At 45.6% G+C, this 27,606-nt stretch overlaps 1 protein-coding gene across 1 annotated transcript; it reads left to right on the top strand.

The window, feature by feature from the left end:
* Positions 1–199: 199 nt before the first annotated feature.
* LOC114602156 (meckelin-like) lies at positions 200–27,360 on the top strand. Its single transcript, XM_028740042.2, is given in 25 exon segments — positions 200–223; positions 226–514; positions 727–800; positions 901–966; positions 2,244–2,344; positions 2,931–3,009; positions 3,630–3,707; positions 4,291–4,356; positions 5,516–5,660; positions 7,663–7,768; positions 9,118–9,211; positions 11,253–11,309; positions 11,701–11,799; positions 12,042–12,140; positions 13,181–13,279; positions 14,739–14,841; positions 16,432–16,562; positions 18,278–18,418; positions 19,251–19,331; positions 20,399–20,515; positions 21,288–21,404; positions 21,907–22,002; positions 23,016–23,118; positions 24,423–24,565; positions 25,893–27,360. Coding segments are annotated over 25 exon segments (2,589 nt in total). The 3' UTR covers positions 25,974–27,360.
* The last annotated feature ends 246 nt before the right edge of the window (positions 27,361–27,606 follow it).

Below are 27,606 nucleotides of genomic sequence, written 5' to 3'. Positions count from 1 at the left end.
AAGGTTATCCTGAGAAGTGGGCAGGACTTTTCCGTTCTTCTGGACATGTATGAGCTGATGATTAAGTACTTCTAGTCTATCAATTATTTCTTGTTGTTCCCTCGGTGGAAGGTCGCCAAAGGTGGCTAAAAGCTCTCTTTCCTCCGGTGGGGGCCGCTTCTCTTTTGTATGGAAGAAGCCACACCTGGCTTTGGTTACCATGGATGCCCTTGTCTGTATACACTCTCCGGCCAGCCAGGCTTCTCCAGTCCACAACTCCTTTCTCCAGAGGGAATAAGTATGGGAGAGAAACTAACACCTAACTTGGAGCCTGAGTTGAGAATGCCACTTCACTTGGCCTGCCTCCTCCTCTGTCTCTGTTTGCTTTACCTCCCTCACGGCTCCACGCCTCAAATTATCGGGGGTGTTCCTGTTTTGTCAGGCCCACCAAGGAAATGTGGGACCGAAGAATTCTTCAATATTGAGACGGGCCAGTGTGGCTCCTGCGCCCAGAAACAGACACAGAGCCCTGACGGTGAGTGCGAAATGGATGCAATAAAATAAGTTGCAGGGAGCAGGGTGGCAGTGGAAAGAATAATCCCCATAACTAAGAAGCCAAGCAAGAGGGAGATTTTTATATATAAAAAAATATAGTTTTGAACTGCAAGCACTTGATGTATCAGGATCTTAAGGAAGGACCCTTAAAGGAACCAATGCAAGGTTTTTGAGTGTTCCTCCTCTTTCTAGGCTTGGAGTGCGTTTGTGTAGCTGGACTGAATGAGACAAATAAGCAGCCATCACCTCTCGACTGCCGTGGCTGTGTAAGAACACATTCCTTCATTCCTTTTTTTCTCATATGCAGGCAGGCTCTTTCAATGCTGACTTTCCCTCTCCCCCTCTCTGCCCCTTCCTCTCCTTCAGAGTAACCTGCCACCCAACACACTCTGGGAATCCATGTTCCTTGACGACAGTTTCCTGAGTTGCAACGTAAGTGGGGTTGGGGTTTTTTGCTCCACTTCCTCCTCCTTGCATTGCCAACTTATGCTATTTTGCGGCTTTGTGTGCTATCCTGGGAATGTCCCCAGAACAAAGAATCCTCTCCCCTGCTCCATCCCATGAGCTTCTGGGCAGGATCAGAGCTCTGTTGCCTTCTCAAAATGCCTCTGCACTCACTAGTCAGATTGCATTATTCTGTTATAAAGCAGGTCAGGCTGTCTGTCTGTTTAGCCTAGAAGCTCTCTAGTGAGTATAGAGTAGTGGTTAGAGAGTCAGACTAGGATCTGGGAGATCAGGGTTCAAATCCCCACTAGCTAAGTAGCTCACTGAGTGACCTAGGGCCAGTCACCAATTTGCTGCCTAAACCTAGCTTTACAGAGTTGTGAGGACTGAACGGAGAGGAGGGGAGAATAATGTATGCCACCTGAGCTCCTTGTAGGAAAAGTGGGTTATAAAATGTAAGGAAAGGGTTTTCTGGCAGATATAATATTTTCCCACTTCTGCAACCTGACCCTTTGAACGGATGATGCTGAGGACTGTACCTAGAACTTTCTGCCTGAGTTGAAGGGGACCTTTCAGCTGGGCCAAAAACACTCATTGAGGATACAAAGTTTGGGGTTTTTAAAAAATAATAAATAAATTGGTAGGTTTATAGCAGAGTTAAAAAGCTTGGAAGCTGGAACTACCCAGTGACATCACCACCTGTTCTTATCACATGCCCACATCACAAGAGAGCAAATTAAACACACAGAGGTCCCATTGGTAAAGAAATAAAGGTTCTTTACTTACAGTTTCTTCATATTAACAAGGATGGCTTTGGAGTCTAAGTGACCTGGGAACTAGTCCTCATGCCTGCTTCTTGCAGGACAGAAAGTGGGTGAAGTTTAAAAGTTATCTGTTAGTCTCAGCCCTGACCTCTACTGATTGGAGGCAGGCAAGGCGGGAATGCGGCCTACGAAGACTTCTGAGGCCTGGATAAACAGTCCTGTATTTGGGTCTCAAGTTCACTACCCCCTGCTTTACATTCTCTGTCAGTGACCCCAGACTGACACACATGTCATCTTCTGCAAGCTGCTGTCCCAGCTGTCGTGTGTATTCTGTGAGATTCCTCCTCCTGCATCTGACATCTGTGTTAATGTTTAATGCCAAGACCCGGGAGGCCTTGCAAAGGCCTTTTCTCTGGATTTAGGTGCTCATGTATCTCCAGCTCTCCTTCAAGCTCTTGCGCAGGAAAGTCTTCACCTTTTTTCAGTTTTACTTGTCTCTAGAACACCTGCAATGTGACGGCCTGCCAAATTCTCACAAACATGGTCATTTTGGAAGCCTTCTCTTTACAAAACCGGGCCTATGATCTCTATATGAAGACCAAGTGAGTATCCATCAATCTTGGTGCAAGGAGGTATTTATAGCCCACTCGTAATATATTGCGTGTGTGGCTTTTTTTGAAGTAAACTGCATATCTGGAGGGCCTGATCCACATAGGGAGTTGGCATGTGGGGCCTTAATCCCACCCCTTCTGTGCTGCAGTCTCGGTCTGGAGGAGCCCCATGGCTGGTGATTTTGTGGGACCTTCTTTCCTAATGCAAATATACCAGCTGTAAGGCTATATAGCCGTACCTCAGAAGTCGAACAGAATCCATTCCGGAAGTCCGTTTGACTTCTGAAACGTTTGACTTCCAAAGCACGGCTTCTGATTGGAGCTTCCTGCAGGCAGTCAGAAGCCACAGAAGCCCCGTTGGACATTGGGCTTCCAAAAGAACGTTTGAAAACTGGAACACTCGCTTCTGGTTTTCGATCGTTCGGGAGCCGAAACATTCGACTCCCAAGGCGTTCGGGAGCTGAGGTACAACTGTAGTGTATGAACTGGCATCACATTTAGCCTGACCTTAAAAGTTTCTATTCATATGAGAGCATTGCTGCTTCTCAGATAAATCCTCACTGCATTTTCTTCTCAGAAGCCAAGATCTTCCAAAGCTGTGGTACGGTAATCATGGAGGAACTTCCCCTCAGATGGTTTTTGGGAAGACTTCAAAGGCAAGTCCAAGCAGGCACAAACACTGGCATTTGCTCTGTGTGTGTGTGTGTGTGTGTGTGTGTGTGTGTGTGACACACACACACACACACACACACACAGAAACAGACAGAGACAGAGAAAGCAAGCAAGAGGGCAAAAATTAAGGTTGTGTACACATTACAGTAACACATGGGGTAACGGGTGACAAGAGAAAACATTGCTTAGTTTAAAGGGCCTGGATGGAAGAACTGTTGGGGGGTTAATTGCTGCTAAAGCTCATCTCTGCAACCTGTTCTTAACTCTGGGACTCAGCAATAGTAAACTGGAAGCAATCTGGGGTGTCTCTAAGCATGTGCAGAGTGTCATTGACTTCTGAACAACCTTAGCCCATTTTCAGCACCTAGGATTATGACGCAAACGTTCCAGGGTGACATGTGTTGCCTCAGGCAAGCTTGAGGTCTTATTCTCTTTATAGATATTAATTACTGTTGTCCAGCCTGCTGCCAGTCATTATTAGCTTTTTTAAAAAATTGAGCTGAATAGACTATAGGACTGTCTTTGCAGAAGGGCTTTTTAAGGTGCACAGAAGCTGGCTGAGAACATTGGCCTCCAGTTACTGTCTTTTCCCTCATCTCTACAGATTGACTTTAAGGTCATAAAGTACAATGTGCTTGGAAAGTTCTTAGGCTGGGAAGATGTGAGAGGAGCGACGTTGCAAGTGAGTCAGTTTCTTTCTGTTCTCGGCAACATTGCTGTTTTTGCTGCAGTTCCAATGGAATGTCAGCTTAGAAGAGAGGTTGGAGAATTTTTTTATATAGTCACCCCCACTGTTTATCCCTCAGCTACTGTTATTCATTAGTGGACTGCCCTGAAACTGGAGGTTCCATATAACCATCATGCCCAGCAGCCACTGATAGACCTCTTACTCTCTTCCTCCCCATCCTCCTTCCCCACTTCATCAATGTCTCTAACCCTGTTTGAAAGAGGTCTAAGCCAGCAGCCACCTTCATATCTTGGCCAGCAAGTTCCCTGGGGCAGCTCCTCAGCAACTAACCTCCTTTCACAGGATGGTTCTGAGAATAAAATGATACTGTGTGTATTCTCTGCCCTCCTTGAAGGAAGGACTGGATAACATAATTTAAAATTTAATATAGGTCTCAGCTTATCTCAGTGCAGCATACTAGTTTAACACGTATAATTAGCAGGATTTGCATGTTCGTTTCATGGGCATTTGGGAAGAAAAAGTAGGAAATTATGGCTGTGTGCAATTTCTGCCTCTTCTTCTCTTTCCATCTTCTTAGCTCTGCCCAGACAGACAGAGTGTCATGGATGCTGCCTTTGTGTTTGGAACATCATACAGCCAGTCTGTAAGTGTTGGCTTTAGTGCAAGAAAGCTTTCCCCTTCTAAGATCCCAGGGGGGTGGCTAACCTTTTTCAGCCTGAGGTTTGTATTGCCTCATTGGAACCTCTCTGGGGGCTGAATGCCAGTAGTGGGTGTGGCCCCCACCAGGACCGGCCCACCTATGAGGCAAGGTGAGGCGACTGCCTTGAGCACTCAACACACTTTTTAGACATGCATCATTTCGCGACACAGTAATTCAGTTTTGCCAGCAAACCGGAGATTAAACTAATCCCTTTCCAGCCCTGGGAAGAGTGTGGGAAGTGTTTGTGCAACATTGCAGCCGACACACTAACACACAGTTTGGAAAGCTCTGCTTTGTGGCATAGATATTTTTTTTTTTTGGGGGGGGGGACCTTTTCAGCCCAATGGCTTCATTCCAATCTGGAAAGCATTTCAAGGGCCAGATGCCAGTGGTGGGTGGTGGGAGGAGTCAGAGGCAAAAGTGGGCAGGGCAACAGATGTAAATATTACCTTTGTACAGTAGGCTAGTTTCTACTGCCACACACCTCTCTGTCCTCCATCCAGACAAACAGGGGCCATGATCAGAATTCAAGGACACATTCTAGCCAGGCAAAAAGGAGGGTATGAAGCAGGGGGAAGGGTGTGTGGCCCAGGGAAAGTTCTGAGGGCTGGAGAGAGACGCCTGTCCCCAGGGCCTGGGATTCCCTACCCTTGGCAATGATAGGTTTAACACTACTCTGCAATATGGAAGAAAAACAGCATCTTAACATAAGGAAATGAGTGGGTGATAAAACTGGCATCTGTTGCAGCCTTGAGCCATTGCTGTAATAATTCATTTGAATCAGAGTCTGTGCGAAGTGTTTTTACAACACTCATCTCACTTATGTATATGTTATGGCAGAGAACCCTGACTGTTGTGGCATCCCCTCTCCTTAAAGCTAAATCACACTCTTTTCAGTGAAGGTGACTGCTGTGTATAGAACTGCAGGCTTAATTCATTTTTGCATGGGGCGGCTCGTGTTCTAATCTATGTTGTTCTTTTTTTAACTGAGTAAATAAGGACGACTCAGAAGAGTAAATGGATTCACCCTCTCCCCTGCAGACTCTTTTTTTGGCACAGTGAAGAGATATGTGGTAGTATCTAATAATTTTCCATTCTATAGTGTACCCTTGACGTCTCGGCCCTACTGCAAGGTGTCCCTGAACCTGTCTTTTATGAGATGTTCTTACAGTTTGAGGATGAAGAAGGACATGTCCGACTGTGGCCGGTCCCTGTAGAGAATCCAGCAATACGCACAAACAACCAAGGTGAGCCTTTCCTTGGCTGTGTACACACACCATACATTTAGAACACATTTCAAGCACTCAGCTTTCCCCCAACAATCCTGGGAATTGTAGCTTGCCCATCATAGAGTGGCAGTTCCCAGCACCCTTAAGAAACTAGAGTTCTCAGGATTCTTTGAAGGACGATGTTTCAGAGGGTTAGGGATGGGGTTAGAGAGTTAGGAGCTTTGGGTATTATCACCCATGCAAGCCTTTACTTCTCCTTCATCATCTCTCTCTCCTCAGTCTCTTCCCCTCTTCTCTTCTCTTCTCTTCCCTTCCCTTAGCCTTTGTGCTCCTGACTTTTGGATGCACAACTAATTTCTTTAGTTCTTTCACCCCACTTTTCCAAAGCGGAAAGCTTTTAGTGCCATCTTTACGACCTTTTCGAAGCACACATCCTCTGGCAATGTATTTGCAGCAGGCTGTACATAAGGGCAATGAAGCATTGCATGCAGGTGAGTGAGCAGGCTGGTGGTGAAGGAAGAGGAATGAAGTGCTCTCCCACTCTGTGAAAGCAAGCCAGCTGCCAAATGAGGGAAAGACCCCTTTTCTGCACCCAGTACACAGGACAGAACCCCAAAAGACTAGTAAACAGTTGTGCAGGCTAGTAACACTTTGTGGGGCTGTTTACAAGACTGATACTTGACGCATACCTCACAGCCGCAGCTTTTCAACACCTACTCACCAGATTTGAGTCCAGTAACATTACAACAGTTTTCCCTAAAGCCATGACTGTATACATGCTGCCGTTTACTCTGCCTCACACAACATTAGCCACCAATCCATGTCGATCCTGTATTTATCCTGTTGTTTCTTATGAAATAGGGATGCGGGTTGCGCTGTGGGTTAAACCACAGAGCCTAGGGCTTGCTGATCAGAAGGTCAGCGGTTCAAATCCCTGCGACGGGGTGAGCTCCTGTTGCTTGGTCCCAGCTCCTGCCCACCTAGCAGTTCGAAAGCACAACAGTGCAAGTAGATAAATAGGTACCGCTCTGGCAGAAAGGTGAATGGCGTTTCCGTGCGCTGCTCTGGTTCTCCAAAAGCGGCTTAGTCATGCTGGCCACATGACCTGAAAGCTGTATGCTGGCTCCCTCGGCCAGTAATGCGAGATGAGTGCTGCAACCCCAGAGTCATCCATGACTGGACTTAAACGGCCAGGGGTCCCTTTACCTTTACCTTTCTTGCGAAATACTGAGTTTAGATATATGTTCCCCCCCCAAAGAACCTCCCCACAACTTTAATCCAAATTGGGGGAAATAACAACCTAGCTGCGTCCTAAGCTGGCAATGTGTACACACATCCTATTTGGCTTAAAATTTGCAAACTGCCACAGTGGTAGCTAATCTTTTCTTCGGGCTAAGGGCCTCATTGACTCGTGGCCAGCTCTTCATGGTGAAGTGGGTGTGGCAGAGCTGGAAATGTGGATGTAGTCAGTAATGTTAGAAGAGTCCTGCTGGATCAGGCCGATGGCCCATCTAGTGCAGCATCTTGTTTTCACTGTGGCCAGCCAGATACCTATGGGAAATCCTGAAGCAGGATCTGAGCACGTGAACACTGTCCCCTTGTGTGATCTCCAGCAACTGGTATTTGGAAGCATTACTGCTTCCAGCTGTGGAGGAAGAGCATAGACATCATGATAACTAGCCTAGCCATCAATAGCCCTACTCTCCAGGAATTTGTGCAAACCACTTTTAAAGCCAGCTATGCTGGTGGCCATGACTGTCTCCTGTGGGAGCCATTTCCCTATTTCGACTATGTGTTGGCTTAATGCTTTCTTTAATTACAAAGAATACATAGAATTGACTACTCAGTATACTGTGTACTGCATCATACAATACATAGAAGACAATATACAGTGCATCTTTGTCAGATGCTGTGTTTCATTATTTTCCTCTCAATGGCACAAAGGGCTGAGTCTTCAGCATATAAAGAGCATATAAAGCTTTTGCTCTCTCTCCCCCCCCCCCCCCAATGATTTTTCCAGCATCCCATCTCCGAAGATTCTTTCTGGTTGACGGGCTCTCTGGCAGAAAAGTAAACCTGACAAATGTCCCAGCAACTGTTACATTTGCAGCAGAATTGATCCTCAGGTAATAGTAGTAGTTGTAGTAGTAGTAGTAGTAAAGCATAGACATGTGCTGCAATTGCGCTTGCGGAGTGCGGGGCAGGGATTTGGAGAATGAGTGTTCCTGCAGTTAGTTCAATAATCAGATCTCCTACCCATTTTAATCTTCCTTGAAGGTCTTGTCTTGATGGGTAGGTTAATCAGGAAATTGTGTGGATTTTAACCGCTGCAAAAATCCCTGATTCTTACATTAAAATAGAGGGGAATAAGCAGTTAGTTTTGGCATATCTGGGACAAACAAGGCTTGTGTCTTGGCTAAATGTAACAAGCATTGTTTGTTTGTTTGTTTGTTTGTTTGTTTGTTTAGAAATGCAAATAGCAGCTGGTGTGTGTGTGTGGTCATTATTAGGCTCTCAACAAGCAAAGAGGGAGAGTTTAACCCTTTCCTCTCTGCTGTAGTCCTGATGATTACCTTTCCTTTGAGGAAATCCTGTCTTTTGAGGACATCGCCCACTGGCTCCCAAGAGTTTTCCTTGAAATGCAATCAGCTGCTTCAGAGAGATTATTTTTGTTGGCACCCAGGTGGGGAGTTTGTGTTAAATTTTCCCTCCCCACCACCGCCAGCCTCAAGGATGCTATTTACATAGCAAGAAATATGCAGATAAGCTGCATTTACGCAATTAATTTGACTTCTCAGATTGCCCCCTCCAGGCCAAATGCAGCCCTACAGGCATCCTCACTGGACCTCCTTTACGCCTTCCTCTGCTGATAATTACAAGGGGAGGCGGATTGGGACTAGAGGGTGAAGTTGCCCCCTGGGGAAAGGCCTTGAGGTCTGGGAGGTGCTGATCTGGATGTTGGGGGTGGGGAGCAGGTTGTCTGGAGAGAGTCCCACCTCAGCGTCATAGAATGCCTAAAATGCGGGGGCTGGGTTGCCTGGCGTGACTCAGGACGCTGCTTGCTGAGTCAGACCCATTGCTCCATCTATCTCTGTATTGTCTACACTGACTGGCAGTGGTCCTGCAGTGTTTCAGGCAGGCAGTCTTTCCCTGCCTTGAGATGGTGGGGATTGAACCTGGGACCTTCTGCATGCAAAGCAGATACTCTGCCACTGAGCCATGACCCTTTGGGCTGGATAAGCTCCCCCACCCCTGCTGCCCTAAGGCATCTGTGCTGGACCCACCAGCATCCTCCGATTCTGCATGTTTTAAGTACATTGACCTTGGCTCCCTTCTGCCCAATTAGCACCTTTTTCCTCCGCTGCAACTCGTTTTCTCTGCAGAGGCAGAGCGATTCATCACTCCTTCCTCTAATTACTGGCTTTGTCCTCCGGTTAACCTTCTTTTCCCTCTTCCTTTCTCCTGGCTTATACAGTGTATACCTGCCAACCGGGACTCCTGGAGGAGACAACCCCCCTTTCCTGCTGACAGTGAAATATTCAACGCGGAGCAGCACTGGAGTCGCTCAGGCAAGGGGGGCAAGGGGGGGCTCAAGTCCTCCCCTTCACCCACAGCTGCTCTTCCAGGAGGGAGAGAAATACATGTGTGCAGCAGCAGCAGCTGAAACAATAAGGCTGGCTCCATCCCCCCCCTTCCTTTTTCCCCTTCCCTCCAGCAGCTGTTGCTTCAGCAGGTGTTAATTAGAACCGGGTTTGTGCTGGGAGATTGTCAGGGCTGAAAGCAAAGGCGCCCACCTGCCTGGATGCTGGCCTGCTTCTCCCCCTGCAAGGAAGCTGCCTCTGCCAGTCAGATGAGAAGTCACCCAGGAAACAGGCAGCGCAAGGTTGGCTAAGCAAGGCCATGTCTGCTGTAGTAGCTCAGTTTGGGGCAGGGAAAGCTGGCAGGTGATGGGAAAGACTGTTCTCTGCCCAGGACCCCAAAGAGCCACTTCTAGTAGATTAAGAGCGTACAGGTGATTTGTGGAGGGTTTGTGGAGGATAAATAAGACTTAATGGATACTAGCTGTGATGGCCATGTTCTGCCTTCACTGTTAGAGGCAGCATGAGAATCACAAGTGGGGAGAGAGCTGTTGCCTTCAAATCCTGCTTGTGGGCATCCTGCAGGCACTTGGTTGGCTACTGTGAGAACAGGAGGCTGGACTATCCCCCAGAGCACTTCTTATGTCTTCTTCTGATCCTAATGGGCAAACGAAGATCAGATCCACACTGGGGAGGCCCCCAATCAGTCCAGGGGATAACTCTTAATTCCTACTCCCTCCCTGAAACCCTACCAGTAGACAAGACTGAGCTACATGGACCACTGGTGTGACTCAGTATAAATCAGCTTCCTATAGTCCAAATTAAAGTTGATTGAGAGTCATGTGCAACAAACCTGCTTCCTCCAAAATGTCAGGCTTCTTGCAATAAGGAGTGTGAGGGGAAATGCACTCGTAAGTGTGGGATAACACCTGCTTTGATGCTATCCAACCCCCTGCAACAAAATTAGAATGAATGGTCATTAAAAAGCCAATGTTGTCTAATCTCCCTGCAGATAATCTCCCAACCAGTAAACTGGTTGTCTGGAAGCACCATCAGACCCAAAACCTTTAAGCTTCATCCAGCATGCAGCTCTCTGTCCCTTGAGTCTCCCTCCTTCTCTTGCCTGCCTGCCCATCTACAGTCGGTGCTCTCACTCCTTCCTTTTGCATACTCTGCTGTTCCCCTACAACTCAAGTTGGTTATGCGCAGCACAGGAGGATTCCCTTTGCTACTTGGCTTCGACTCTGCAGTCTCATTGATTTACTTGGTGTGATGGGTTTTCAGCAAGAGGAGAGAAATGCTGTCTCTGACAGTGTGGTTTGCTGAACAAGGGGAAACACTGATGGACAAAGTCACTGAGAAATGAGCCTGCCATTATTTCTGTTAACGTAGCATGGCAAGGATGCTGTTCCTTGCATATGCAGAAGAGGAAAATCCGGTATAAATATACTAATGCTGAGTGTGGATACTTCCCTAGCCAAAATGGCACCAATCATGCTCAAGCCAGAGGTATTAACAGGCTTAGAAGAACTTTAAGCTTGTTGGGGTGGTGGGGGAGGGGGAAGAATGCTTAAGAGGGATGACCCCCAAAAGTTAACAACAGTCCAATGAAAAACTGGGCACGCTCTGTGGGCATGGAATTGTGACTGGCTGTTGGGGGGCAAGGGGAAAGAAAACTGGGATGGGGAAATGGAATGGAGTATCCAGGGCAAGGGCCTTGCTGGCTGGAACACTGAACAGTAGCACTCCACACGGTTCTCACGTGCATGTTGCAAAAAGAAAAATGCATGCAGAATCAGACAGGTTGTTTAGTAACAGTTTGAAATGGGTTACAAGAGCTTCCAGGGTTTCAAGAGTGTGAAGATCCCAAAGCAATTCAGATTATGTCTTCTGCCAGCTTACCCAAACTTTGCACGATGTTTTCCAAAGCTTCTGACAATAATGACGTCAGCTGAAGCTGTGCCCACAGCCTGCAGCTAACAGGCCTGCTTTCTTCCTGTTATTACTTCTCTGTTGTGCTATTTCTTTTCAGGTGTCATTTTCAGTCTCTTATATCCAGGATCCTGGAACGGCTCAGCAAGCTACAGATGTGAGTAACTCTCATGGCAGGATTCCAGAAGGGTAGCTGTGTTTAGTCTTTAAGACGCTCTTCTTGGGTTTGCTGTGCAGACTCATAGGTTTAGGGCAGCTTAAGCTTTCATGGGCCCATAGACAGACTAGTGAAAATAACATACAAAAAATTGCATTATATTAGGAAAAAGTGCTTAGCAAAAATGTGTATATTTGGAGAAATTCACACTAAAATGGTGGTGCATTTTATTGAGCACTTTAAAAAGAAAGAATTTGCAAACCAATGTGGAGAGGATAACTGAAGAATGGAAAAATGAGAAACAGAAAAAACCCAAAACAAGACCGGTTCACTCGTCCCTATGGATGACACACCTGCTACTGTCCTCCATCCCTGCCCTCTCTCTTGACAGATTGCATTTGGAGCCCTGGGATTCCTTGCAATCATCTATGCCTTGCTAGAGACCAGCACTTGGACCCGGCGATCTCGACTTCCAAACATAAGCTTTATGGTAAGTTTTCCTTTCATGGGTGAGCTGCTGGAAATTCTTGCAGTCCCAAGAATGGTGTGTTGCTCGATTTCCTCTTCCTTTGTTGGGCAGACATGGCAGGTATATTTCTGCCTGTTTACACTTTGCTAGCAGAAACCTGGCTATAGATGATAGTGCAGTTTCCATTTTGCTCCATTTGCAGTGCAGTCTCTCTTTTCCTTCAATATTTTCTTCCCTCTTGAAACAAAATTATTTTCCTGCAGGTCATAGTGAAATTCTTTGCCAACTTCAGCGGATCTCTAGCAAATGTCTTTTTCATGGTCAGCCTTGGAATTGGCATTTATTGGCTCATAGTTTTCAAGGTAAGTACCGGTAACTCTCGGAACTAGAATATTCCTGCAGGTATCTGCACTGCATCTTTCTTCCACTTGGAGGTGATGTCAGATGCCGCTGGAGGGGAAGAGGTGTAGCTCTTGCAGAAAGTCTCCTGTTCGGTCCCCAGCATCTCAAGGCAGAGCGGGCAAGACTCCTGTCTGAAATCCCGGAGAGTCATTTCCAGTAGACAATACTGAGCACAACAGGCCAATAGCTATATTCAGTTTAAGGTAGCTTCCTGTGTTCTTTCCAGCCAAATCAGTAATAGCCAGTGTACTTGAAACATAGGAGGCTACCTTTTCAAGAGTCAGACTACTGGTCCACATGGGCGTAGCTGCCCCCTCCCCCAGCAAAAATTCTGGCTACGCCCATGCTGGTCCATCTAGTGGCTCAGTAGTATCAAGAATGGCTGACAGCAGTTATCCAGTCTCTCTCAGCCTTACAGGAGATGGCAGGGATTGGACTGGGAGCCTTTTGGTATGCAAAGCATGCACTCCACTACTGAGTTTGGTTCTCAGTTTGTGCCCCTAATGAGGTTGCAGGTTCTGTGCTGGAACAGCCATTACCTAATTGCAAAGCGATTATGAGTTCTAAGCCCTGAAGAATTGTCAGTAGGTAAAGGCCTTCAGAGGGACGCAGGTGGTGCTGTGGGTTAAACCACAGAGCCTAGGACTTGCCGATCAGAAGGTCGGTGGTTCGAATCCCCGCAACGGGGTGAGCTCCCGTTGCTCGGTCCCTGCTCCTGCCAACCTAGCAGTTCGAAAGCACATCAAAGTGCAAGTAGATAAATAGGTACCACTCCAGCGGGAAGGTAAACGGTGTTTCTGTGCGCTGCTCTGGTTCTCCAGAAGCGGCTTAGTCATGCTGGCCACATGACCCGGAAGCTGTACGCCGGCTCCCTCGGCCAATAAAAGCGAGCTGAGCGCCGCAACCCCAGAGACGGCCACGACTGGACCTGATGGTCAGGGGTCCCTTTACCTTTTAAAGGCCTTCTCTTGTCCATCCTCATTTCCAGTCCTTCTTCCAGGGTCAGCAATTTTCTGCAGTTGAGAGGACACTGCCCACTGCTGGGAGCCAAATAGAGACCAACTTTATCATCTACTTGTTGTCTGCTCTTGTGTTAAAGGTAAGAACATTGGGAGATCTGGGTGTTTGAGATGGCTCTGGCATTGCATCTCACAGAGAAATGTCAAAGTTTTAAAAGATGGCATACGTAATCACAACAAAAAACACTGACGGGAAAGGTTGTTAGGGCTGCCCTAACCTGGATGGAAATATCATGCTGCTTAATAATTCAAGGGACTTGAAGAACATCAGTTGCTTTAGCAAGACTGAGACAGACTGACACAGCTCCTTGGAGAGCATGTCTAGGCTGTAGACCTAATTTAGTTCAACTGGCATCACTTTCCTCCAAGCGGCCCTGGGAGTTGTACCTCTGTGAGTCTTTTGCTAGCAGGTAAAAAGTGATAGGTTTAAAAAGAAAACAAACCTTAGGTCCTGGGTAACAGCAGTTTTTATTTACCCCAGCCTCTTTATTCAGGCTGCTGTTGTTTTCATTCTGCCACTGCTGCTTATTTATAGAATGGTAGAGTTGGAAGGGACCCCAAGAGTCATCTAGTCCAACCCCCTGCAGTAGTATTATTATTATTGTTATTTCACTTAATGCTTTTTTCAAAAGATGTCTGTAGTTCACTTGCAAATACCGTATTTTTCCGTGCTTAAGCCAATATATTTTCCTTAGAAATAATCAGCTAAAATTGTGGGTTGTCTTATAAAGGAAACTATCTGTGGTGATTGTGCGTGTGATAGGTTGCTGCGGCAAGGCGTGCTGATGATTAGCTGCGGCTTTGACAATTGGGCGGGCTATTAACAGTAGCAGTGAGGCATGCATGCAATCGGCTGTGGTTGTGTTGAGTGTGCTGCTGGGTTTTCGACGGTGAGTGTGCGGACAATTGTTTGCCGCAGTGATGCGTGCGATTTGCATTTGCGGGCAGGCTGTAACAACTTTGGACAATTTCCCCCTAATTTTTTTTTGCTGCGGTCCCAAAAAATAGGGGTCATCTTATACACGGGGGGGGGGGGGGGTTTATACACTGGAAAATAAGGTATATACCATGTTAGTGTTCAGAATGGCTTAACTTACATTATTTTGTTGTAATTTCGAGTAGGGAAACCTGACTCACTCCAAATGTTACTGGACTACAACTCCCATCCTTCCTGACCATTGGCCATGCAGGCTGGGCACAGTGGGAGGTTTAGTCCAACAGCATATGGAGGGCCACATGTTTCCAGGGTAGAGAGGCACCTCTTTGCTGTGGCCTTTGACACTTGAGGGGTACGTTTTTAGGAGACACTCTGGGGAGAGTTCCAAGGGCCAGGTACAAAAGTCTGATTCTGCTGTAAACCCTGCCATAGGGTGCTGAATTTAAAGGGACCGTTGGCATTCAGGTTTGGAGTGCGCCTCTGCCTAAGACACTGGGGCCAGTGGTTTGAGAGCTGCTATTGGGAACGTCACACTCTAAACCTCTGGACAACCTATATTTGCATCACTGAGAAATAACCCTCTGTGGATGATTTTGTTCCAGAGCTTGGACCTCATACATATTCTGATAACCCAGTTAACAGTTTCTATCTTCCTGATAGACTGGGAGAAGCCAAAGGAGAGAGGAACAGCAAAAGCATCTATGGGTAAAAGTTTGCCTTTGTTTTCTGATAGGTTGCGTATAGGGCTGTAAGAAGGCTGTGATCTGAAGGCAGCAACTGAATGTTGGAAATTTCAAAACAGACAAAAGAAAGCATCCAACCATGGAAGCAGAACATAGCTAATTGTGGCTAGTAGCCATTGATAGCCTTTACCTCCATACATTTGTCTAATCCATTTTTAATAGTAATCCAAGTTTGTGGCCATCAGTGCCTCCTGTGGGACTGAATTCCACGGTTAAACTATACGCTATACCCAACTTCATTGGGTGTCCACACATTGTCGTGTTAGGAGTGAGGGTGCAAAACTTGTCTCTGTCCACTTTCTCCATTCCATCTCTGTGCAGAGCACGTATAGACAAAGTGGTGCTCTCCAGACATGGTTGTACAGCCAACTCGCATCTTGCATATGTTTAACTTGCATGATTTCTGCTTTATTCACTTGGTGGCCAGCCAGCTAAAATCGCACAAATTAAACATACAGGGGGCGGAGAGCTTAAAAGCATTTCTTGTGCAGTGTTTTCCTGGTGTGGAAAGAGCTCTTAAGCTGTCTACCTTGCTCACTGGGCTTTTGGAGATCTTGTGGGAACTCGGGCGCCTTGAGAGATCTCTAAATAGCCTCCTAGAGCCCTGTAAGAGAGTTCTGCCTCGCTTGGCGGGTAAGACCTGTTTGCTATGCCGGCTCTAGAAAGGTAAGGATGTTTGTGTAGGGGTGGTTCCTAGGTGGTGGTTTGACTGTACATGTTTTTGTGTATATGTACCATCCTTGAAGTGTAACCCCCCACAAGGTTTAAGTTGACTATACTGCAACTCCCATTATCCCTGATCAATGGCCATACTTGATGGGACTGATTGTGATCCAGCAGTATTTGGAAAGCACCTCACTGGCTACCCATGATCTAGGGCTAGCCAAGGAGGATATCTGCTAGGGCAGCATGCCAATCAGTGCTCCATCTACAAATCTCTGATTAGCTAGGAAGAATCATCCGATGGCTTTCCCTCCCAGTGTCCTGTGACTGCTTCCAGTTCCAGGGTTATGCTCAGCCATTTTAGTTTAAAACACAGCCAAAAGGAAACCCCATCTTATCTTGCATCCCTCCACATGCCCTTTCATTCCACCTACTATTGTATTCAGGCAAAAAGGGGTGGCCATGGGGCTTCCTAGCATTTTGTGGGATGGAGCATGAAACGTTTGACACCGTGTGCTGGCTACCGGAGGATGTTCTTGAAGATCTAAAGCTTTGACTCCCAGGAAAATGAGGGCAATGTTACCTACAGCACATTCGCACAGCTGTTGTGTGATACTTGCTTGTTTAATTAGTGTTGGCAAATCACTTTGAGGCCCTCGGTTCTTCTGGGAAATCAGCAGGAGCCTGTTCCAGGAAGCAAGCTTGCTTCAGATTGTAACGATTTCATATCAGGAGAGGTAAATTAACATAAGCAAGGGCTCAAGGAAACCCAGGGGCGTTGAGCTTTGCACTTTGCCAAGAATCCGATAAGCTCGTGTGGAGTCTTCAAATAAAGCCAATTGTTTCAGCTTCATTGTGTGTGTGTTTTAACCTCCCTCCCCTGCTTCAGGATATCAGAAGGCTACTTCCTCTGTGAGTGCCTGGAGAACTTTTCTGATCGCTAATGAGTGGAACGAGATCCAGACCCACAGAAAAGTGAACCCTACACTCCAGTTGTTTGCCGTCTTGCTGCTACTGGAGGTGAGAGAGAGAGAGATTAAGGAAAGAAAGTATCTGCTGTGCAGTCTCTGTGCTCTGCAACTGATAACTTTGCTCTTTCTCAAGGTCACTGATACAATATACTTATGACCACAGCGTGCACAACCTTCTGCACAGATCACCAGGGGTGCAAAAACTTCTGCCAAACTTGAAGACAGTTAGATTTTCTAAGGGCCAGCTCAGAGGCAGGAGGAGAGGAAGTGTCCGTTTGGACTGGTAGGGTAGAAGGCAGGGAGACCAGCAGTAAGTGGAGCCAGAGCCAGGACAGGCAGAGGTAACATGCTAAATTCCACAAGGGCAACACTGAGACTAATGGAGGAAGAAGCTAGAAGGCAGGACAGCTAGGTTGCCATCATCATCTTCTTTCTTCTTTGGCGATCACTTGTAGCCGAGTAAGATTGTTTTAACAATGAGTCTGTAAGTGACTGTGGAGCCCAATTCTGGACCCACACATCCTTCCACAGTGGGGACATTGGTTCCCGGGCGGGATTTGATCATGGTGTGGATTTGCCAAGCGTGCCTTCCTCTTAGCACATTTCTCCCTTGTGTTCTGAGTTCAAGTGTCTTCAAAGTCCATGACACCTTTGGTAAAGGCTGCTCTCCAACTGGAGCGCTCGCAGGCCAGTGTTTCCCAGTTGTCGGTGTTCATACGACTTTTTTTAGATTTGCCTTGAGACCGTCTTTAAACCTCTTTTGTTGACCACCAGCATTACACTTTCCATTTTTAAGTTCAGAATAGAGTAGTTGCTTTGGAAGACGATAATCAGGCATCCACACAACATGACCAGTCCAACAAAGTTGATGTTGAAGAATCATTGCTTCAACACTGGTGATTTTTGCTTCATCCAGTACACCGATATTAGTTCGCCTGTCTTCCCAAGTGATGTGTAAGATTTTTCGGAGACACCGTTGATGGAATCTTTTGAGAAGGTGGAGATGGTGTTTGTAAGTGGCCCATGTTTCACAAGCATACAGCAAGGTTGGTAGTACAATAGCTTTGTAAACAAGCATTTTGGTTTCCCTGCGAATGTCCTGGTCCTCAGACACTCTGCACTTCAATTGGGAGAAAGCCGCACCCGCAGAGCTCAGGTGATGCTGGATTTCGGCATCAGTGTTGACCCTTGTGGAAAGATAACTGCCTAGGTAGGAGAAGTGATTGACATTTTCCAACATTACACCACATAGGGCCATCATGACTAATAATCCTTGGTAGGCCCCTCTGCCTACATTAATTTGTCTGATCCCCTTTGTTAAGATATTTAAACTGTTGGCCAACACCACATCACCCTTTGCCCATCAGTTTTTACTGAAGTGTTTGACACAGTAAAGACAATTTAAAATAATTAGTGTACTTCTAGTTTTTATAAGACCTTGCAATTTTTTTTAATATGGCGGTGCAGTTTAAAAATATTTAAAGAAAGGAAAATAAAATAAACCATGGGCCTAACCTATGACCTTACAGTGTCTTCATGTAACTTATAAATTGGGCATTTCTAAAGCTTTTTAATTCTCCAAATTACAATGTGGTTGACTCAGCAGCCCTCTCAACTCTTATGACTATGTAATCAATCCAGTTTTATGGGGGGTGGGGGAGCCATACCCCTGGGCCCACTCAGTGAGGTTGAGAAGAGACTTAGGCCCATATCCCACTATGTTCTGTTGAAGTGGGGACCAAACAGGCTTCTTTTAATTTCTAGGTGGTGGGGCTTAAAAATCTCACATCAAGAGACCTGAATGTGAATCTGCACCCGGGACCAAATGCCTATCATGCTCCTTGGAGCCCAATTCTTCGCTTTGGGATTGCTGCTTCTGTTTGGCTGGCAGTGGGGATTGCACAGGTGATCTTTCTCACTGAGTTTGGTTTAACTAAAGCTGCGTACACACTATAGCTTAAAAGCATATTTGAAGCACATTTTGTCTCTCAGAATTTACGGCATTGTAGTTTGTTAAGGGTTTCAGGGAATTGTGCTCTGTGAGGAGTAAATGACAGTGCCCAAAATTGTTTGAGGGAAAGAATGTGTTTCCAAGGTATAGTGTATACACAGCCTAAGAATATATATATATGAATATATATATGAATATATATATATATATATATATATGAATATATCCTTGATGCTGTATTAGAATAAAGGGCTATCTAGGTCATTCTACATCTCCTCTTCCTTAAGTGCTAGTGTGGAAAAATGTAACAAATGCAAAATCAAGAGCAATAGCTAACCGTTTTTGAAAGGTCCTTAGGTAGGTAACATGACAAAAGAAGTGAGCAATCTTATCATGTGCATGTTGTGGGACACCCTCAAAGACCTCATTTGCTATATTAAGAAATAAGGCCAAGGTTGCCAACCTTTCGGACTAGTGGACACATTTTGGATTATGAAAGAGTGCCGGCTTGGGGTGTCAAGTCACAAAATGGGTGCCATGGAGAGGTTGTGGCAAAACACAAAATGGTTGCCATGGGGAGCGTGGCATAACACAAAAATGAGAGAGGCAGCCATCCTTGGCAGCCTAACAGAGCACTTTAATTGCGCAAATCTAAGTTTCCAGTATGCGCTTGAACCCCTCCTGTAAAATGAGGCACCCTTTGAGTATTGCTGCTGATGAGGAACCTACTGTGTGTTCTTGCCTACCAGGGTGATTATAGGCAGCATGCCTTTTTGTTTTAAACAGGTGCTGTTTTCTGTTGGGTTATATGAGCGGTTTGTAGAGGACAAGATTCACCAGTTTGTTGATCTTTGTTCCCTGAGCAATGTGAGTCGCATTATATTTATTTAACAGGATTTCTATACAGTGCAGCTTAATCATTCAAACTGCTAAGCAGTTTATGTTCATGTACTTATTTACTATATTCCTTCACCAAATGATCCCAGTGTGGATTACAAAAAATACACCTTCATTAAAATAATAAAATTTTATAATTTTATTTGAATGCTATGAGAACCCGTGTGGCATAGTGGTTAGAAGATGACCTGGGAGACCAGGGTTCAAATCCTCACTTGGCCATGAAGCTCACTGGGTGGCCTTGGGCTAGTCACTGTCTCTCAGCCTAACCTACCTCACAGGGTTGTTGTGAGGATAAAATGTCAGAGGAAGAGAACCATACAAATGTAATAAATAAATATGAAAATCACAATCATAAGACAAGCCAATAACAAAACTGTGCAGAGCAACAGTTGGCTGAGCTGCATAGAGATAAAAGTTTGGCCATGTGCCATTAGCCAAAGTCACCACAAGACCAGTCTGTTAGCTATCTTGCTCCAAGATCGGCAAGCAGGATATTATCAGAACAAATCAAGTATACAGGCCTTCTAGTGACTCATAACTGATTAGTTTATTCAGTGTATTTACAATTTGCTGCTCAATTTGAATAGAATTTCCAAAGCTGCTGGTGCTGGTAGCATTTGTTGTGGTAGTAGTAATAATAGGAAAACAAATTTTAAAATTCTTAAAACAACAACAGCATTAAAGCACTGGGGCAAAGTAAAAACCAACACCAGGTAAAATCAGCAGATGAAATGCATTCAGTATGAAAGCCATCTGATCATTGGTAAATTAAAACCATACTAAAATGATTGAGGAGTGATTTTTTAAAGTCTTCGTCTGCCTGGGGAGAGGACATTCCTTAACTGGGGCACCTGCCCCCAAAAGGCCCAGATATGTTGGGTGTGGTTGAATTGCTCTAGAGGGGAGTCTTAATTGTGCCATTGTTAATCTGTAAACAAGTTTTGATTACAATCGTGTTCAAACATGTTCTGAAACTGTATTTGCCCATTTGATAAATGGTTGCGTGCTTCATTTGCCTCTCCCTGTCCCTCTAGGTGTCAGTGTTCATTTTGACACACAGATGTTATGGCTTCTACATCCATGGGAGAAGTGTCCATGGACAAGCAGATGTGGGCATGGACACCATGCTCACCTATATCAGGAAGGAGGAGGTAATAGTGTCTACTGGTCCATCTATCTGTCCTTTCTCTTTATGACAATTACTTTGTGCACCTGGGAAGGCTATGTCTGCCTGTTGGATTTGCCCATTTTCAAGTGAGCTTGTCAGGATTTAAACCCCATTAGCTACTATTTTTACAAGGCTATGGCGATCATGATTCAACTGAAACTGGGGGGAGTTGAAAGGTAGAACTTGTGGATTTTATAGTCACCCCATCACCCCGCCCCCAATAATAGGAACATTGTTATCAATTCCACTAGGTCTTGTGCAAAAATAAGGCATGGGGCAAGGTTTCTATGGCTCTATTCACACTCCCATTTCCTGGGCACTCGCTGCATTTCTGGTGCTGGGTTTTAATCCATGTTCACTTGACGTTATCTCAAAGGCATATGTATCCTGTACTTTGTTATAAAATGCTAGATGAATTGTTTCTCAAATTCGCTTTAGGCCTAGTCCTTAAGCTGTTTGTATGAACATCTTGGCAGAGGGTCAAGACATCCCCTGCCCAGTCAACGCTGCCTAGTGTCTACAGAAACAAATCTGACATAAATAAAGCCCTGTTGATGTGACCAACTAGGGGGTAAAGAGCTGTGAAATGTGCAGGGGGCAGGGAACAACTTCACCTCGCTTTAAGGTGGTAATGTGAACACACCCTTAGTCAAAGAAACGTCTCTCCCTCCCTCTCCAGAAGAGATCTCTGATATTTATGCTTTGTACTTCCCAATTATTATTCTTTCCACCCCTTCCATTGGTTCTCTCTACAGGAGAACCTCTGTGCTCTGAGAGGCCTGGAGGCCTACTCTGATGTGCAAACATTTGAGGTGCTTCTTACTGACAGGACTCGAGCATTCTATGACAGAATAACTCTATCTTTCATGGAGGTACAGTACCTAATCCTATTTTCTCAGTAATTGTTAGACAAAGATATTGGTCAGCTGGGCAAAGTATTACTTAGAAATGATGATGCCTTTGAGGGTGGAAGCTGTCAGGCCCGGGGGCCACATGCAGACTCTGGGACTCTCTGTCTGGCCTTTGGGATGCTCCCCACAGTCTTCAGGGTGCCACAAAACTTGGTTGTTTTCACTTCCTGATCAAAAGCTAACCTTAGTTGAGCTTTCTTTTGCTGAGCTCCTTCAAGGAACAGCAGCCTGCTAGGCTACAGGCAACCCTCCCGTTTCCCCCTACACTTTTTAATTTAAAACTCTGTCTGTGCATGGAAGCCAGCGCTCCAGAACAGCAGGTGAAAATTGAGCCAAGATCCCTGCTGCCAAAGGCAAGATCTGAGTGAAAACAAATAGATGTATTTTAAAAAAAACCTCTTCAATTGGGAATGCCAAGTAACTGGCACAAACTTTAAAAGTCTGTGCACTTTTTCTGTGACAGGTTCCCAGAGGAGCCCACATCCGACCTGACCTTCACAAACAGAGACTAAATGGCTACTTTGCCTTGAACCGCTTTCTGGTCTCCTTTTTTGAACATGTGAGTCTTTGGCTACCTCTGTCTACTATTCACCTTTTTTTTTGTACTGGGCATTTGTATCCATGGTTTGTTCTACACAAAGTGTTTTGCTTTATATCAAATAATGGGGGCCAGTGTCAAGGACCAACATAGTCAGGCATCTACCAAGGGACCACTGACAAGAACCTCTTGGAGCTGCTCTTCCACCATTGCTCGCTCACCTTTTATTCTGACCCAGACAATGGTGAGGGGGAGCATAAGATGTCACTGCTTGCTTACTCACTGGGGCTCTTTCTGCCAAGCAAGCCAATGATAACTCAGATGAGGAAGGTAGAGATGGACCACTGCCTGGGTGGTCTATCAGGTCTTCTTAAAATAATAATAGGAGGGTAGCCTAGCCAAACCAGGGCTGTTAAGAGAGTCATGGTGGTCGTTAACAAGACAATGGAACATCTTGCTCCAGGTGTGATCAGAGACTGGAGATTTGGATGGTTGTCATGGTAACTGCTTGGGGCAGGGCAAGGGGCTTCTGGGAAGCAGGAAGGCTGAGATCTATCTTGGCGAGGGAGGACTGCCTGCAATGCCTTGGACCATGCTGTAAGATCTGGACCCCCTCCATGCAGACTGAGGGTGTAAATAGGCAAATAAACCCTATTTCTTAAAGCACGATCATCTCCACAGTGTCTTCTATTATCCAAAGGGGCACAGACCCTGTGTGGGTGCCTGTGATCCCATGCGCTCTGGCCACTGCTTGGCAGAGAGAGGGGGCAGGCACCAGGCTTTTGTAACATAATATAGGAAGGCATTTTGATGGTGATGTCATGTGGATGCAGCCCACAGCTTCTTTACATGAGCAGCAACACTTGAGTCCACAGTAAACTGCCATGTGACAGTACCCTTAGTTAATGTTTTTCCCCTTGTCTTTGTGCATTCGTGCAGGCCCAGCTGTTTTGGAAATGAATTATAAGTGAGTCATCTTGTACTGACATATTTCTTTCACTTTTAATTGTCTCCTCACTCTCTCCACCCTTTAGAGATACAAAGATATGGACTACATGGTGAAGGACAAATTTTTCCTGGAGCGGATCATGGACGTGGAATTCCAGGAACCAGGGGACATTTCCACTCTCTATAATGGTATTCCAAACACTTACCAGTGGGAATTGGTTTGTAAGCTTCTGCACTGGGTATTGCCTTTTATTAGCTCACATCCACACCATACATTTAGAGAACTATTGTGCTACTTTAACAATATATTTATTGGTTTATTTCATTTATATCCCACTGATTTCTCCAAGGAGTTCGAGTTAGTATAGTTGGTTCTCCCTGTCCTCATTTAATTCCCAGAACAACCCTGCGAGGAAGGTTAGGGTGAGAGACAGTGAGTGCCCAAAGTCACCCACCGAAATTCATGTCTGAGTGGGGATTTCAGCCTGGTCTTCTTGGTCCTAGTATGACACTCTAGCTGCTATACCACACTTGCTGCCACAGGGATTTAACTTCATTAAGGGTGCTGACTTCACAGAGCTACCAGTTCTTAACAATCCTGGGAGATGCTGAGCTCCATAATGAGATGAATGAGCCCATGACTGCTCAAACAGAAACCAATCAAATGCAAGGAATGGATATGTGCCATTTACTGTACCACTGATGGTTGAAGTATGTCACTAACCATTATACCAGTCTGGGAGACGTGCCCACATTTAGGATACTGCTGCTTGATATTTGTAGATGTTCACACACTCTTAAATTATTCTCCTGTGGCATGGAGACTAACAGATGGACAACAAAAGTGGACCCTGCAAGGCCTTATGGTTATGAAGAGGCTTAGATCACATGCACACCATGCATGGATCATCCTGGGAACTGTAGTTTGTTCAGGGTGTTGAAAATCTTAGCTCTCTGAGGTCAGCACCCTTAACAAATAACAGTTCCCAGGATTTTCTATGACTGTTAATGTGGTGTAAAAGTGCTTTAAGTGATGGCTGGTGTCTGTTAAGACTGGTAAAGCAGGAGGCAGGGAGTCCACCAGTAGGTGGAGCCAGAGCCAGAACAGGCAGAGCCACCCCCTGGCTGACTGTAAGTAAGGGTCATAGGGTTGCCATATTTCAAAAAGTGAAAATCCACACACACAATGTCAAAATTCACCAAAATCTACATAGCCGAAACCCAGCTATATCTGGGAAATTCTGGACATATGGCAACCCTAGTGTGTCAGTGACCCATTTGCCCTAATGGTCCAGCCTCCATTGTATGTTTCAAATGTGTGCTTTGGTTGTGGCAATACAGATTCTATTTTGGGGTGTTTGTGGCAATGCAGATTCTATTTTGGGGTGTTTTTTTCAGAAACAGAGTAATTGCTGTGAGAGTAAAAAGGGTGGAAATCTGAAAAAGATACTACTACTACTAATAATAATAAAACTATATTCCTCTTCCTCTAGATGACCGTGCTTTATTTAGCAGAACACTTTTCTACAGTCACGAACTGGTGCTGCTGCTCTTTGAAATCCTTGTCTTCTCTGCTGTAGATTTGGCAGCACAGGATTTTGTATTGTCAACAATTGTGACCTTTGTCGTGCAAAAGGTAAATGGTTTTGTGACACCAGGTGCATGATATATCTCTAAAGAGTAGGGATTGGGGTAGGGATTTGGGTCAGTTCACATTTTCATACGTACCCACCTAATTCTCACTTCACAAAACAATACACAAACTGAAATGGTGCTATGCTTTGAAATTCACATTTCTCCCAATTTGGTGATGGACTTCTCCAACCAATGCATACAAAAAAAATATATTCGGAGAAATACACACAAAATGGTGACAGATTTTCATGAGGCCTTAAAAAGAAAAAAAAATGCCAATTGATGCAGAACTAAAGTTTGGAGAAAGCGAGAGAATATGAAATTGACAGCTTTGTCCTTAGAGGATGGGATGTTAATTTTACTCTCTTAAGAATATGCTTGGAATGGAGAAAGCAGTGGAAGGTTCTGCCCCTCTCATTTATTGTGAGAGTGGGTGAAAGCTGAGGGTTGCGGAATGGAATTGTCAGGCAGTAGACGCAAGCAGGGCTGTCTTAAGCATATCCGGCACTGTGGTACAAATATCTCTCCAGCAAGCCCCCCCCCCCAATTTCCCAGAGTTGTCTACCTTTTTTAAGGGGAGGGGGCTTTGGTCTGGCTTGTTTACATCGTGTGGTCCTACACGCACTCGGCGCTGTACGTAAGAGGCACCCAGATCGCAGCCCAGACAGCCTCCCGCGCCCTCACGCAAAGCCTCCCTCTAAGTGCCTGGCGCCCCTTACCTTCCCAGGGAAGTCTGTGTGACAGGAGGGCCAGCAAGCAGATCAGGTGGCTCGCCGCCTGCCCCATCCTTGCAGCGCGCTCCGATGGGCGGCTGAGAGGAGAGGAGGGGACTGCCCCAGAGCAGGGAAGGGAGCACGCCCTGACTCTCCTTCCTGGACACTCAGCCTGTGGCACCCTCCAAAATCTGGCACCCTGGCACCCCACGCCACTAACCTCTATGGGTAAGACACCCCTGGACACAGGAGAAAACCAAGAACATGTTTAATGTGATGGGTGTATTGCCTCCCATTTTAACCAAAAATCCGCAGACACACCATGGGCCACCTGAATGCAGCTGGTGGACCACTGGTGCTCCATGTGTCACAGTTTGGGTACCTTCACAATAGACCAGTGGCGTAGCGTGGGTTGTCAGCACCCGGGGCAAGGCAAGTAATTTGCGCCCCCTAACCCGTGGATTTGCGCCCCCTAACCCGTGGATTTGCGCCCCCTAACCTGTGGATTTGCCCTAACCCCAGATGTTGCGCCCGGTGCGGCCGGCCCCCCCTGCACCCCCCACGCTACGCCACTGCAATAGACATGTGTCTTTATTGCACTACTTTGACTTTCAGTTTGTGAAGATGCTTCGCGACACACTTGGAAGGAGGAACTTGGCTGAGAAAACCTTGGTGGAGAAGCAATTCCTAATCTAGAACTGAACAACAAGCTGTTAATATTGAATCTACATTCCCTAGCTGTGGGGTTGCAGCTGCTAATTGAAGATGTAGTGAAACATTTAGGACACCTTATCTGTTCAGCCCCAGAACTGTGGCATGCACGTCTTTCATATGAATTACAGAACTTTGCCCAGGGAATCTGTTCTTGCTGTCAAAGTTCAGTGCCAAAGCATGTGAAGTAGCATAAGTGCCTTTGAGCATTGGCCATGCATCTTTCCCAAAGTAGCAATGAAGTGACAGTAAATCCTCACATACCTATTTTAAGTTGTATGGCTTCCCAGCACACATGGGCCTTAGCAATTCTTGGCTTGAAATTTTCAGCACTAGTGGGTGTGAATTGGTAAAAAAGCAAAACGAAACAAAACACCAATACTGTGCTCCTGCATGTTCCAACAGGACAGAAACAATCACAGACCATGGGCTCTGCAGTCAGTTGCTGAACAGACAGTAGTGGTTGGTCTGCAGCTGAGTGGCTTAAACATGATTCATGGGCTGCATATAATAGTTTTTTTGTGGCTCAACACCCACAACATTGATTATTTAAAAACAATTTTTAAAAAAATGACTGCTCCCATGGATCCCTTGCTCTGATTCTATGAGGCTAACAGTTGTTTTTCTTATCTTACTCGCCCTGCAATGTTTTTGCAATGTTTCCCTTCTTCATCTTAGTAGTAGTATTAGAAGTATATTGACTTTTACACTTTGGTCACACATTCTGGCATGCAGCCCCTGAAGGACTGACCATGTGTTGATGCAGCCCTTGGTATGAAAAAGTTTAGCCACAACTGGAAGAGGTACTGTTCTTTTGTGTGTGAGAGCTTTAAATTACACTTCTAAGCACATATGGCTGGCCAGTCTTAAAGGCCTGCTGCTCCCAGCCAATCTCAGGTGCCTGGTTTTACACAACACCATTCTCTTCTGTGTCTAAAGGGCAGTGTCTAAAATGGTGTCCCAGGCAAGGAATATCTTCAGCTCTCCCCCTCAAATTAATTCAGTGTTTTAATACATTGAGTTGTCCCGGCTTCAACAAAACATGACTCTCCCACATCAGTCTCTACAGCCAAAGCAGGCAGTGTAACCTTCCAGTTGTTTGATTTCACCCTCAAAGGCACACTTCTCCATTGTATCCTGAAATAGACAGATGCCAACAACAACACATTGAGTTTTTAAAAATCACATTTGTAGCGCATTTCACGATTTATACTTGTATGAGCTGATTTGTGCACATGGATCTGATCACAGTCCCTTACAAACACTCTGGCACACGTACCATTTGTTTACTGGGCATTGATGTTGTACATTTTCTTAAAAATTAAAAAGCTTATGACGTAATGCTGGCATCAGCTTTACAAGTGAATGTGAACTTTTTGTGTTATTTGTTTCAGCTGCTGGATAGTTGTTGGATACATTTAGAGTAATAGTTAGCTTCTCAGCCTTACACACACAGACAGACACACGAGTTCAGGTGCTTGTTTGGGTCACTTGCTACTGAATCCACCTTTGCTGAATAGGACCTAAGCACATACTAATATAGGAAGGATCATAACTCATGGTGGGCATCGCACACAGAAGGTCCTAGATTTTGCCCTTTGCATCTCCAGTTAAAATA

This window comes from Podarcis muralis, chromosome 7, assembly GCF_964188315.1.
Source record: "Podarcis muralis chromosome 7, rPodMur119.hap1.1, whole genome shotgun sequence".
NCBI classification, from domain to species: domain Eukaryota; kingdom Metazoa; phylum Chordata; class Lepidosauria; order Squamata; family Lacertidae; genus Podarcis; species Podarcis muralis.
Note: the sequence above shows the minus strand (reverse complement) of the source record. Positions and strands in the feature narration are given on the sequence as shown.